This window comes from Eriocheir sinensis, chromosome 8 (assembly GCF_024679095.1).
Source record: "Eriocheir sinensis breed Jianghai 21 chromosome 8, ASM2467909v1, whole genome shotgun sequence".
Taxonomy (NCBI): domain Eukaryota; kingdom Metazoa; phylum Arthropoda; class Malacostraca; order Decapoda; family Varunidae; genus Eriocheir; species Eriocheir sinensis.
Window position 1 is genome coordinate 5,079,693 of NC_066516.1, and position 12,485 is coordinate 5,092,177.

Sequence of the window (12,485 nt, forward strand, 5' to 3'; positions counted from 1 at the left end):
AGTTCTTTCGAATACTGGTGTCCTTGTCCGTTGTTGACGCCGGGTTAGTGGTAGCAGTAATAGTAGTTCTTTCCTCTTTCCTACATAATTTCCATGCAGTTTTTCCATGCTGCAAGGTTCGTTTTCCTTTCCTGCCAGCTTTGGCTGGAGGGTTGGTGTGTGTGTGTGGGGGGGGGGGGGGGGTCGGGAGCAACCTTCGCCTTTGCTGTCCTTCATCTTCCACCTTTGATTAGATAGTTAGTGTAGCTTGTCACAAACAGCATCGTAAGGACCAGCAGGTCTGCTGTTGTTTGTTGTTTCTTTGTGTTTCTTTGTGTTCCTCCTCCTCCTCCTCCTACTACTACTACTTTTACTACTAGCATTACTTCTATTTCTACTACTACTACTACTACTACTACTACGACTACTACTACTACTTCTACTACTACTACTACTACTACTACTACTACTACTACTGCTACCACTCCTCCTACTACTACTACTGCTACTACTACCACTCCTCCTCCTCCTATTACTACTACTGCTACTACTACCACAACTACTACTATCACTACCGATCATTATCACTACTGACCACTATTACTACTACCACTATTACCACTACAACTGCTACCATTACAACCACCATTACAATGCTCCCTCCCCTTCCACAGAGATCGAGCGCCTGCAGACTGGTGGCAGCGGCGGCGGCGGCGGCGGGGGCGGCGTGCGAGGGACAGGAGGAGGCGGCAGCGGAGGCAGTGGCAGGGGCGACGACCAGCGCAAGATGGCGGACGTGACGAAGGACAAGGCCATCAAGCTCACGGTCCGGGTACTCGTGCCCGTCCGTGACCACCCCAAGGTAGGCCACGGACGGGGGTAGGGGGAGAGGGAGGAAGGGGGAGGGGGTCGTACTTGAAAGAAGGGAAGGGAGGATGGGATCGTACTTGAAAGAAGTGAAGGGGGGATGGGGTCGTACTTGGAAGAAGGGAAGAGGGGATGGGGTGGCTGAATCGACAGAGTAACAGCACCGCGTTCAGGAGGACGCGAGTTCAATCCCCGCCCGGTGCCACCAAGCTGGGATTTTTCAGCCGCCGCCGAGTGGCTTAAAACTACCCACATGCTGTCCAGAAGACCACCTATCAACCCGGACTCTAGATTCTTTTTTTTTTTTTTTTTACGTTGTTGCCTATTGCGCCGGTAGGCATCTTCCCGGTGGGGCCTGATGGTCGGCCCAAGGCTTCTTCCAGGTGGGGCCTGATGGTCGGCCCAGCCCGTTCTGGCGCAGGCGAGTGTTTATAGTGGCGCCATCTTGCATTGGCTCATGCTGCCCCCCGGAACTCGTTCTTGATTCGCTTGGACGGCTTCCTCTAGAGTCCGGGTTGATGGATGGTCTTCAGGACAGCATGTGGGTAGTTTTAAGCCACTCGGCGGTGACTGAAAAATCCGAGTGGTAGCGTGAGGATTCGAACCCGCGTCGTCCATCACGCGGCGAATGTGGGTCCAGTACGCTATCACTTCGGCCACCGCCTACCCAAGTATTAAAGAATTAAAGATTAAAGATTAAAGTATTAAGGATTAAAGACGAGCTCCGGGAGGGCAGCATGAGCCAATGCAAGATGGCGCCACTATAAACACTCGCCTGCGCCAGAACGGGCTGGGCGACCATCAGGACCCACCGGGAAGAAGCCTTGGGTCGACCATCAGGCCCCACCGGGAAGAAGCCTACCGGCGCCATAGGCCGCGACGTTAAAAAAAAAAAAAAAAAAAAAAAAAAAAAAAAAAAAACTTGAAAGAAGGGAAGAGGGGATCGTACTTGAAAGAAGGGAAGAGGGGATGGGGTTGTTCTTGAAAGAAGGGAAAGGGGGATGGGGTCGTACTTGAAAGAAGGGAAGGGGGGATGGGGTCGTACTTGAAAGAAGGGTTGAGGGGATGGGGTCGTACTTGAAAGAAGGGAAGAGGGGATGGGGTCGTACTTGAAAGAAGGGAAGGGGCGATGGGGTCGTACTTGAAAGAAGGGAAGAGGGGATGGGGTCGTACTTGAAAGAAGGGAAGAGGGATGGGGTCGTACTTGAATGAAGGAAGAGGGGATGGTGTCGTACTTGAAAGAAGGGAAGGGGGGATGGGGTCGTACTTGAAAGAAGGGAAGGGGGGATGGGGTCGTACTTGAAAGAAGGGAAGAGGGGATGGGGTCGTACTTGAAAGAAGGGAAGAGGGGATAGGGTCGTACTTGAAAGAAGGGAAGGGGGGATGGGGTCGTACTTGAAAGAAGGGAAAGGGGGATAGGGTCGTACGTGAAAGAAGGGAAGAGGGGATGGGGTCGTACTTGAAAGAAGGGAAGAGTGGATAGGGTCGTACTTGAAAGAAGGGAAGGGGGGATGGGGTCGTACTTGAAAGAAGGGAAGAGGGGATGGGGTCGTACGTGAAAGAAGGGAAGAGGGGATGGGGTCGTACTTGAAAGAAGGGAAGGGGGGATGGGGTCGTACTTGAAAGAAGGAAGAGGGATGGGGTCGTACTTGAAAGAAGGAAGAGGGATGGTGTCGTACTTGAAAAAAGGGAAGAGGGGATAGGGTCGTACTTGAAAGAAGGGAAGAGGGGATGGGGTCGTACTTGAAAGAAGGGCAGAGGGGATAGGGTCGTACTTGAAAGAAGGGAAGGGGGGATGGGGTCGTACTTGAAAGAAGGGAATGGGGATGGGGTCGTACTTGAAAGAAGGAAGGGGATAGGGTCGTACTTGAAAGAAGGGAAGGGGGGATGGGGTCGTACTTGAAAGAAAGGAAGTGGGGATGGGGTCGTACTTGAAAGAAGGGAAGGGTGGATGGGGTCGTAATTGAAAGAAGGGGGATGGGGTCGTAATTGAAAGAAGGAAGAGGGATGGGGTCGTACTTGAAAGAAGGGAAGAGGAATAGGGTCGTACTTGAAAGAAGGAAGGGGATCGGGTCGTACTTGAAAGAAGGGAAGGGGGGATGGGGTCGTACTTGAAAGAAGGGAAAGGGGGAGAGGGTAGTACTTGAATGAAGGGAAGGGGGGATGGGGTCGTACTTGAAAGAATGGAAGAGGGGATGGTGTCGTACTTGAAAAAAGGGAAGTGTGGATCGGGTCGTAATTGAAAGAAGGGAAGAGGGGATGGGGTCGTACTTGAAAGAAGGGAAGAGGGAATAGGGTCGTACTTGAAAGAAGGGATGGGGTCGTACTTGAAAGAAGGGACGGGGGGATGGGGTCGTACTTGAAAGAAGGGAAAGGGGGATAGGGTCGTACTTGAAAGAAGGGAAGGGGGGATGGGGTCGTACTTGAAAGAAAGGAAGTGGGGATGGGGTCGTACTTGAAAGAAGGGAAGGGTGGATGGGGTCGTAATTGAAAGAAGGGGGGATGGGGTCGTAATTGAAAGAAGGGAAGAGGGGGGTCGTACTTGAAAGAAGGAAGAGGGAATAGGGTCGTACTTGAAAGAAGGGAAGGGGGATAGGGTCGTACTTGAAAGAAGGGAAGGGTGGATGGGGTCGTACTTGAAAGAAGGAAAGGGGAGGGGTCGTACTTGAAAGAAGGAAGGGGAGGGGGTCGTACTTGAAAGAAGGGAAGGGGGGATGGGGTCGTACTTGAAAGAAGGGAAGGGGGGATGGGGTCGTACTTGAAAGAAGGGAAGGGGGGATGGGGTCGTACTTGAAAGAAGGGAAGGGGGGAATGGGGTCATACTTGAGAGAAGGGAAGGGGGGATGGGGTCGTACTTGAAAGAAGGGAAAGGGGGATAGGGTCGTACTTGAAAGAAGGGAAGGGGAGAGGGGGTTGTAACATGGAGGAGAAGGGGAAGGGGTGGTAGAAAAGTCTGTCTGTGTGTCTGTCTGTCTATCTGTCTGCCTGTCTGTCTGAATGTATGTCAAGAGGTCGTTTTTGTGGAAGCTTCGAAGTGGTAACTGTAGGTTGATTGAACTTTGTCTGCCTCTGTATTTCTTTCTGTTTGCTAGTCTGTGTATTTGTCTGTGTCGTTGCCTGTCTGTCTTTCTATATAACTGTCTGGTAAATTAAATAGGTCTCTGCCACTCCAGCTGTCTCTCACCCCTTTTATCTGTCTGTCTAAATGTCACCCTGTCTCTCTGTCTATGGAAAATGTTATCAAAGTGAATATTTATGGAAAAAAAAATAGTAAGAGAGAGAGACAGAGAGAGAGAGAGAGAGAGAGAGAGAGAGAGAGAGAGAGAGAGAGAGAGAGAGAGAGAGAGAGAGAGAGAGAGAGAGAGAGAGAGAGAGAGAGAGAATGGCGAAAAGATGAATGAATGAACGAAATATTAAATTATCAGTTCCTCTTTTTTTGTTATTGTTGTTGTTGCTGTTGTTTGTTTGTTTGTTTGTTTAAGTCGTCAGCTGATTCGGATTGCTAATAATAATAATAATAAAAAGTATCCGAGAATCGCTGCGTCTAATTCTTTTTATGAGTTTTCTGAACTTTCTGAAACGAGGGACAGATTTCTTTAAGGGTGACATTTTTAAAAGTTGTATGTGCTCTCTCTCTCTCTCTCTCTCTCTCTCTCTCTCTCTATATATATATATATATATATATATATATATATATATATATATATATATATATATATATATATCAAGTCCTGGCAGCGTGCGGGCAATCATAACACCACATCCCGCCACTAACTGATTGATGGATATAATGCGTCATCAGCAGCGTACTACGAGTCTGTCAGCAGGTCGTTACCCTCACCCTATAATCGTTACCATACCTCACCTCACTTCACCTCTATACACTTATCTTTTATTCTATTAACATATTTATCATTATTCATTATACTGTTCGGAGACAATAAAAGGGAGTTGAAATTGAGATGGTCTGGACATATGTGGAAGAGGAGAGACGGTGAATATATAAGGAGAACAAAGATGCTGGAGATGGTTTGGACATGTGTGGAAGAAGAGAGAACATGCTGGAAATGGTTTGGACATGCGTGTAGAAGATGTGTTGGGTATATCAGAAGAAGGATGCTGGAGATATAGTTTGGACATGAACGGTGGAGAAAAGACGCTGGAAATGGTTTGGACATGCGTGGAGGAAGAGAAATGCTGGGTTATATCAGGAGAGGATGATGGGGATGGTTAGGACATGTGTGGACGAGGAGAGATGCTGGGTATATCAGAACAAGGATGCTGGAGATGGTTTGGACATGTGTGGAAGAAGAGAGAAGATGCTGGAAATGGTTTGGTCATGGGTGGAGGAGATGTGTTGGGTATATCAGAAGAAGGATGCTGGAGATATAGTTTGGACATGAACGGTGGAGAAAAGATGCTGGAAATGGTTTGGACATGTGTGGAAGAAGAGAGAAGATGCTGGAAATGGTTTAGACATGGGTGGAGAAGATGTGTTGGGCATATCAGAAGAAGGATGCTGGAGATATAGTTTGGACATGAGCGGTGGAGAAGAGATGATGGAAATGGTTTGGACATGCGTGGAAGAAGAGAGAAGATGCTGGGTATATAGGAAGAAGGATGCTGGAGATGGTTAGGACATGGATGGACGAAGATGTAAGATGCTGGGTACATCAGAAGAAGAAAAGATGAAGATGCAGATGACAGGAGGAGATGAAAATGGAAATAAGAAAAATAAAGCATATTATTATCATTTTTATCCTTATTCCCCTTTCGTTCACGTTCTCTTTATCCCCTCTTTCGTGTTTATCATCAGTTATTGCTCTCATAATTATTCCTTTTTCCCTTCCTTCCTTTCGTCCCATCTACTTCATCATCATATTTTTCTCTTATTTCCTTTCGTTATTACTGTCATTATTATTATTATTTTTATTTTCTCTATTCCTATCCTTTAATCTTCTCCATCATTATCATTTATCTTGTGTTGCTTCTCTCTTCTCTCTCTCTCTCTCTCTCTCTCTCTCTCTCTCTCTCTCTCTCTCTCTCTCTCTCTCTCTCTCTCTCTCTCTCTCATTCTTGTTATTATTATTGTCATTATTATTTATTTTCTATCCTTCCTGCGTTTTTCATAATATATTCCTCCTCCTCCTCCTCCCCCTCCTCCTCCTCCTCTTCATCTAATTCCTTCTACTCTCTTTCTCTTCCTTCCCTCCTCCTCCTCTTCCTCCTCCTCTTCATCTAATTCCTTCTACTCTCTTTCTCTTCCTTCCCTCCTCCTCCTCCTCCTCCTCCTCCTCCTCCTCGTTTATCAATTCCCTTTCAAATCACTCTTCCTCCTCCTCCTCCTCCTCCTCCTCCTCCCCTCCTCCTCCTCCTCATCTTCCTGTCTTTATTTTTCTTCCTTCCTCCTCTCACTCTCTCATCCTTGTCAATTTTCCGCTTGGCTTTTCCTCCTCCTCCTCTTCTTCTTCTTCATCTTCCTCTTCTTCTTCCTCTTTTTCCTCCTCATCCTCCTCTTCTTCCTCACCGTCCACCTTCCGCCTTTGTGTTTGTTTTTGGTTATAATTTTCTTGGTCTCCCTCTTCTTCTTCTTCCTCTTCCTGGTCCTCCTCCTCCTCCTTCTCCTTCTCCTCTTCTTTTTCGTCACGTCTCCTCCATTTTCTATTTATTTCGCACATTATTATTTTTTTTACTTCGTCTTTTTCTTCTTCTTCTTCTTCTTCTTCTTCTTCTTCTTCTTCTTCTTCTTCTTCTTCTTTCTTTTCTCTTCTTATTTACTATCATTATTATCATGTATTATCTTATTATACTTCTTCCAGCTCCTCCTCCTCCTCCTCCTCTTCCTCCTCCTCCTCCTCCTTCTTTGTAAGCTGCTCAAGAGACTGAACCTCACCTGTATACCTCCCTCCCTCCCTCATCTTCCTCCTCCTCCTCCCTCCCTCCATCCCCTTAGTTTCCTCAGGTAAACCTCTTATTAATGGTCCCTGATACCTCTTCTCTCTCTCTCTCTCTCTCTCTCTCTCTCTCTCTCTCTCTCCCTCATTTGGTGAAGGAAGAAATGAATGAAGAGGTGAAAGAGGGGAAGAGTGAGAAAATGGGGGAGAGAAAGAGGAGGAGGAACTGTTGGAAGGATGGAAGAGGAAATTGAAGAAGAAAGGATAACAGAATAGTGGAAGGATGGAAGAGGAAGAAGAGAAAAGAGAAAAAAAAGAAATGACAGATGGAAGAAAAATGGAGGAATGATTGGAAGAGAAGAGGAGGAGGAGGAAGAGAAAGAGGAATAAATGGAGAAATAATTGGGAGAGAATGAGGAGGAGGAGGAGGAGGGGTAGGAGGAGGGAGAGGAGGAGGAATGGAGAAGGAGAAATAACTAAGGTGGAATAGGATTAAATATGGAGTAGTGGAGGTAGGGTTGAGGAGGAGGAGGAGGATAAAGTCTTAAGGTGCCGTATCTTCCTCCATGAACGCGTTATGTACGGGTCTTAGGTACTGTTTGTCTACGGCCTCCTCCTCCTCCTCCTCCTCCTCCTCCTCGTCTTATTCCTACTACTCCTACTCTTATTCCTCCTTCTCCTCCTTTTCCAGCATCTTCCTCTTCCTAAGTTCAGATTTTGGTATTATTACTCTCATTTCACAACACAAAACAAACAGTCAGTCATTATTGGAGACTTCAACTGTTCCAACATTGACTGGAACACGATGAATGGAGATCAGGAGGGTAACAGATTACTTGAATTGTTAGAAGACACTTTTCTCACCCAGATCGATACCCAACCGACGAGAAAGTAATTTATTAGAGCTAGTACTCGTGAGTGATTCCGATCTCACGCGTGAACGTCAAGTCAGCGAAAAACTAAGTGGTTGCGACCATCACCTAATTCGCCTTAAAATCAGAACAGACCATGAGTTCACCGAAAACACGTCCAAGATTCCAGACTATAAAAGAGCCAATTTTAATCTCGCTTGTGAGCTGCTAACCCAGACAACTCGGGAACCCGTAAACTTCACTCCTGTAGACGGCGCGTGGAACGGCTTCAAGAACAAACTCCAAGAAGTAGAGAGAACAGCTGTTCCCATGGAGACAAGGAGATCAAATAATGCCATAAACCCACCATGGAATACTACCCAAGTTCGACGGGCAATTAAATTAAAGAAAAGAAAATACAGCTTGCTAAAGGAAAACAACACTGATGAGGCACGCGAACCGTACCATCAAAGCCTCAGAGCTTGCAGAACTCTCATCCGACAACGTAAACGCGACTACGAAAAGCAAATTGCGCGCGAAGCCAAGTCCAACCCGAAAAGTTTTCACGTATATAAGAACCAAAAGGAGGGCAAAAAGCAATATCGGTCCCCTATTAGATGAAAGTTACGTACTAACCCAAAATAGCAGACAAATGGTCGAAATTCTGAACAAAAACTTCGCGTCTGTGTTCACGGTCGAGAACACCCAGTCCGTACCCGAGAGCTCTACCCCACCGAGGGGAATCACGCCCCTAGAAATTGGCACAATTGACGAACGGGACGTGCAAAAGTACCGAGATAAACTCGAGACAAATAAATCAACCGGGCCCGACGACTTGTCACCCAGGCTGCTCAAGGAACTCAAGCAGCAAATCCTCAAGCCACTCACCGCCATTTTTTTTTTTTTTTACAACAAAGGAGACAGCTCAAGGGCACAAAAAAAGTAAACAATAATAATAAAAAAGCCCGCTGCTCGCTGCTCACAAAAAGAATCTAAAGAGGTGGCCGAAAGAGAGGTCAATTTCGGGAGGAGAGGTGTCCAGATACCCTAATCTGACAATACAACAAAACAATGTTCCCGAAGACTGGAAGCAAGCGAACGTAACACCGATTTACAAAAAGGTAGACAAACGCGTGGCCTTAAGCTACAGACCAATCAGCTTGACATGGCGGGAAAAGTTCTCGAGAAGATCATCAGACACAAACTCGTTAAGTTTCTTGAAGACAACGACATCATTTTCGATGCTCAGCACGGTTTCAGTAATAAGCACTCATGCTTAACCAACTTACTAGATTTCTTCCAAGGTATCTATGAAAACTGGGAAAGTCCAGACTTTCAAAAAGCCTCTGACAAAGTGCCACACGAAAGACTCCTCAAGAAACTTAAGTCCGCGGAGTTAGGCGACAATCTGACTGCGTGGATCAAAGACTGGCTCACTGGAAGAAAACAGTGAGTTGTACTCAACGGACAGGCCTACGAGTGACTCCCGGTCACTAGTGGAGTGCCACAGGGATCAGTGCTCGGACCCATACCCATCATTATATATATATATATATATATATATATATATATATATATATATATATATATATATATATATATATATATATATATATATATATATCAACGACCTAGAAATAGGATTAAAATCCACGCTTTCAAAGTTTGCCGACGACCCAGGGGGGGTGGGAAGGCTCTCATGACAGCAGTCTGCGAAATTATCCAAAGAGACCTGGACCAGTTAACTCAGTAGTCAGAAAAATGGCAAATGTCCTTCAACACAACCAAATGTAAAGTAATGCATATAGGATCCAGAAATAGCAACCACACATACCACATGGGTGGCGAACCACTACAGGCAGTGCAAGAGGAAAGAGACCTCGGGGTCACCATCAGCAGTGACTTGAGACAAACAAAACACCGCAAGTCTGCCTCTAAGAAAGCCAATACTATGCTCGGGTTCATAGCGAGAAACCTCTATTACATGACACCGAGAGTTATGTTATCCTTGTATAATTCGCTGGTAAGGCCCCACCTGGAATACGCCGTGCAGTTCTGGTCTCCAAATTACAGGAAAGACATTGAATTACTTGAGAGAGTGCAGCGCCGCGCCACGAAGATGATACCATCATTGAGGACGAAACCTCACGAAGAGCGTCTCAAGCAACTCAACCTCTTCACGTTGGAAAAGAGACGACTGCGGGGAAACATGATACAAGTCTTTAAGTACCTGAACAAGCTCAGCAATGTTGATCACTCCAAAATCTTCACGCCACAAACTAACCCGAGGACAAGAAACAACGGAAAAACAATTCAAGCAAAGCGCTGCAATACCGACATCGGCAGGAGTTATTTCTCGAATAGAGTTGTTCGCCACTGAAGCAGCCTTCCTGCAGAAGTGGTTAGCGCAGAGACAGTCAACTCCTTCAAGAAACGCATTGATCGACACTTTGCTGCATCGGGAGTGAACTGAACTGAATCCAAGAGTAGACACACAAGTGCTTTAATCCTTCCCGCAAGCCACTCCTGTAGCTGACGGATTGATTAAATCACTGAAAGTAGGCAGCCGTGTTATGAGCCAACAGGCTTTCTGCTGCCTGCTCGTCCATGTTTCCATGTTTCCTCCTCCTCCTCCTCCTCCTCCTCCTCCTCCTCCTCCTCCATCTCCTCCTCGCCCCTGCCTTGCATAGTCGCAGGACACCTTTGGACAAGGTGTATTACCTGATCTGTCTCCCGTGCCAGGGTCATGGTGAGGCCTCTGGGCAGCAGCACTGGTGGATTGGACTGCAGGCAGAGGTCCTCTTTATGAGACAATGGCTGGAGTTCCAGGGTCCTAGGTAGCTGGACCGTGCCCTAATTATTTAGGCCTGCAGTGTTGAGGAGTGTGGCGACCTGTACACTAAAAAGTCTCCCTGGGAAAAAGTTGTCGATGTGAGCTCCCGTCCCTCCCCTCTAACGACGGTACACCCATCCCTATTCTGCATAGCAGCTGGTTCTTGTTCTTTTCTCCTGAGAAAGATGTCTTTCGTGGGCCTTTTGAGGTTGTATCTCCTGGCTTCAAGGTGGAGGTTTATTTTTCTGAGGGTTCTTCTTATACTCAAGGTATATTTTAGCTATTTGGTCTCTCTGGAAGGGCGTCTGATACTCTCTAGAGTTGGTGGAGAACACCTGGTGAGGGTACTCCTGGCCAGGCCTTGCAAGGGTCGCGCGAGTTGTGTTAGACGATTCGGAAGGTGATAACGAATTGCTGGTTCCTCTCCTCCCTTGCCAGCTTTGCTCTCGGTGACTACGCCGGACAGGTTTTATATATATGGGATTACGAGAGCAATAGCTGAAAAGCGCAGGATTGTGAAAGTCTCTCTCGTGACCGAGGCTCGGGACAAGCGATTTTTTTTTAGGCGTTTTCAAGACCCTGTGGGAGCGAACTCCCAGTGTTGGAGGCATCTAACACAGCAGTATCTAATTTCCATGCACATTCTTTATCCAATTCAATATATGGTCACACTTTAAGTTATTTCGAGAGCACTTTTTGATATTTGCCTAAATTGTGAACCTGCTTAAATTTGTAACAATGCCTTCGAGACTCAGTAAGTGTGACGTCTGTTCCGGACGTTTTGCGGCTCAGTACTTACAGCTAAGTAGAACTTGTCGCCTCTGTGTTCAAAGATTAAGACTTAAGAAGGCTGTGATCGAATTGAGAAACAAACACCATGATCTTGAAAAGAAGTTTGAAGCCCTTCAGGAATTTGTTGCTAACAATGTGGCAGTGACTCCACCATCAATGGTACAGAGGCCCTACACCGAGAATGTGCCCCCTCCAAACGACCCTCCTGCTTCACGGGAGGACGAGTTACCTGCCTCACAGGTTAATTCCCAGCCTGCCTCACAGGCTAAACCCCATCCTGACTCACAGGCAAACTCCCAGCTTGCCTCACACGCAAACTCCCAGCCTGCCTCACAGGCAAACTCCCAGCCTGCCTCACAGGCTAACTCCCAGCCTGCCTCAAAGCCCAACTCCAAGCCTGCCCCACATAACGCGTCTCTTCCTGCTTCACAGGATGTCGGGTTCGAAGCTGTAAGGAATGGAGCCAAACCGAAGCAGGCAATGAAACATTCAATAATCCCCACTACCTTCAATAGGTTCCAGTTGCTGACATACACCATGGAGGATGAGTTTGAGCCTCGCCTAGTTAGGGACTCCATGGTGCGTGGCCAGCTGGCTGAGTTGTGTGGTCGTTCATCAAACGGCCCCAGAAAACGTTACTGCTACCCAGGTGCCAGACTGGACGACATCACCGCAGCGTACGATGATGTCACGAGTAATGCCGACAGAAACATCCTCTTTGTCATTCATGCGTGCACAAATGAAGTGAGGACAACCCGTTCTGAGGAAATGCTTGAAAAATACCGCCGCATGATCAAGCAGTATAAACGAAAAACGGATGCCAGTAACATCATAATATCAGGAATCCTTCTCAGGGTCGGTGCCGAACCTAGCTTTTACAGTAAGGCCTTCAGCACGAACAACAGACTCCAGTCCCTTTGTTTACAAGAAAATGTCCAGTTCGTTAACTTGTGGAACAATTTTTACTACGATTCGGACTTGTTCCTTGCCGATGGCATCCACTTAAACCCTGATGGAGCACCCCGTTTCGGGAGGCTGCTCTATGACCAAGTGGCTCCTCCAAAGCCATAAAACGCCAAGGAGCTCCACCGTAACGGAGCCCTCAACCCAGGCAACCCTCGACTTGAATAATATTAAAGTTTGCTATATAAACCCTCGTAGCCTACGTAACAAATTTAAAGACTTAGAAGCACTCGCAGCTACAAATCATTATCACATCATCGGAGTCACAGAATCTTGCGGAATATAGGTTACCGGGTTATACGATTT

The 12,485-nt window shown here is 46.8% G+C and overlaps 1 protein-coding gene across 1 annotated transcript in view; it reads left to right on the forward strand.

The window, feature by feature from the left end:
• Window positions 1–766: 766 nt before the first annotated feature.
• Window positions 767–12,485, forward strand: part of LOC126995335 (KH domain-containing, RNA-binding, signal transduction-associated protein 3-like) — a 47,153-nt gene continuing 35,434 nt past the window's right edge. Inside the window, exon 1 of the mRNA XM_050854815.1 lies at window positions 767–827. Coding sequence (XP_050710772.1) covers window positions 767–827 — 61 coding nt within the window. The remainder of the gene's footprint in view (window positions 828–12,485) is intronic.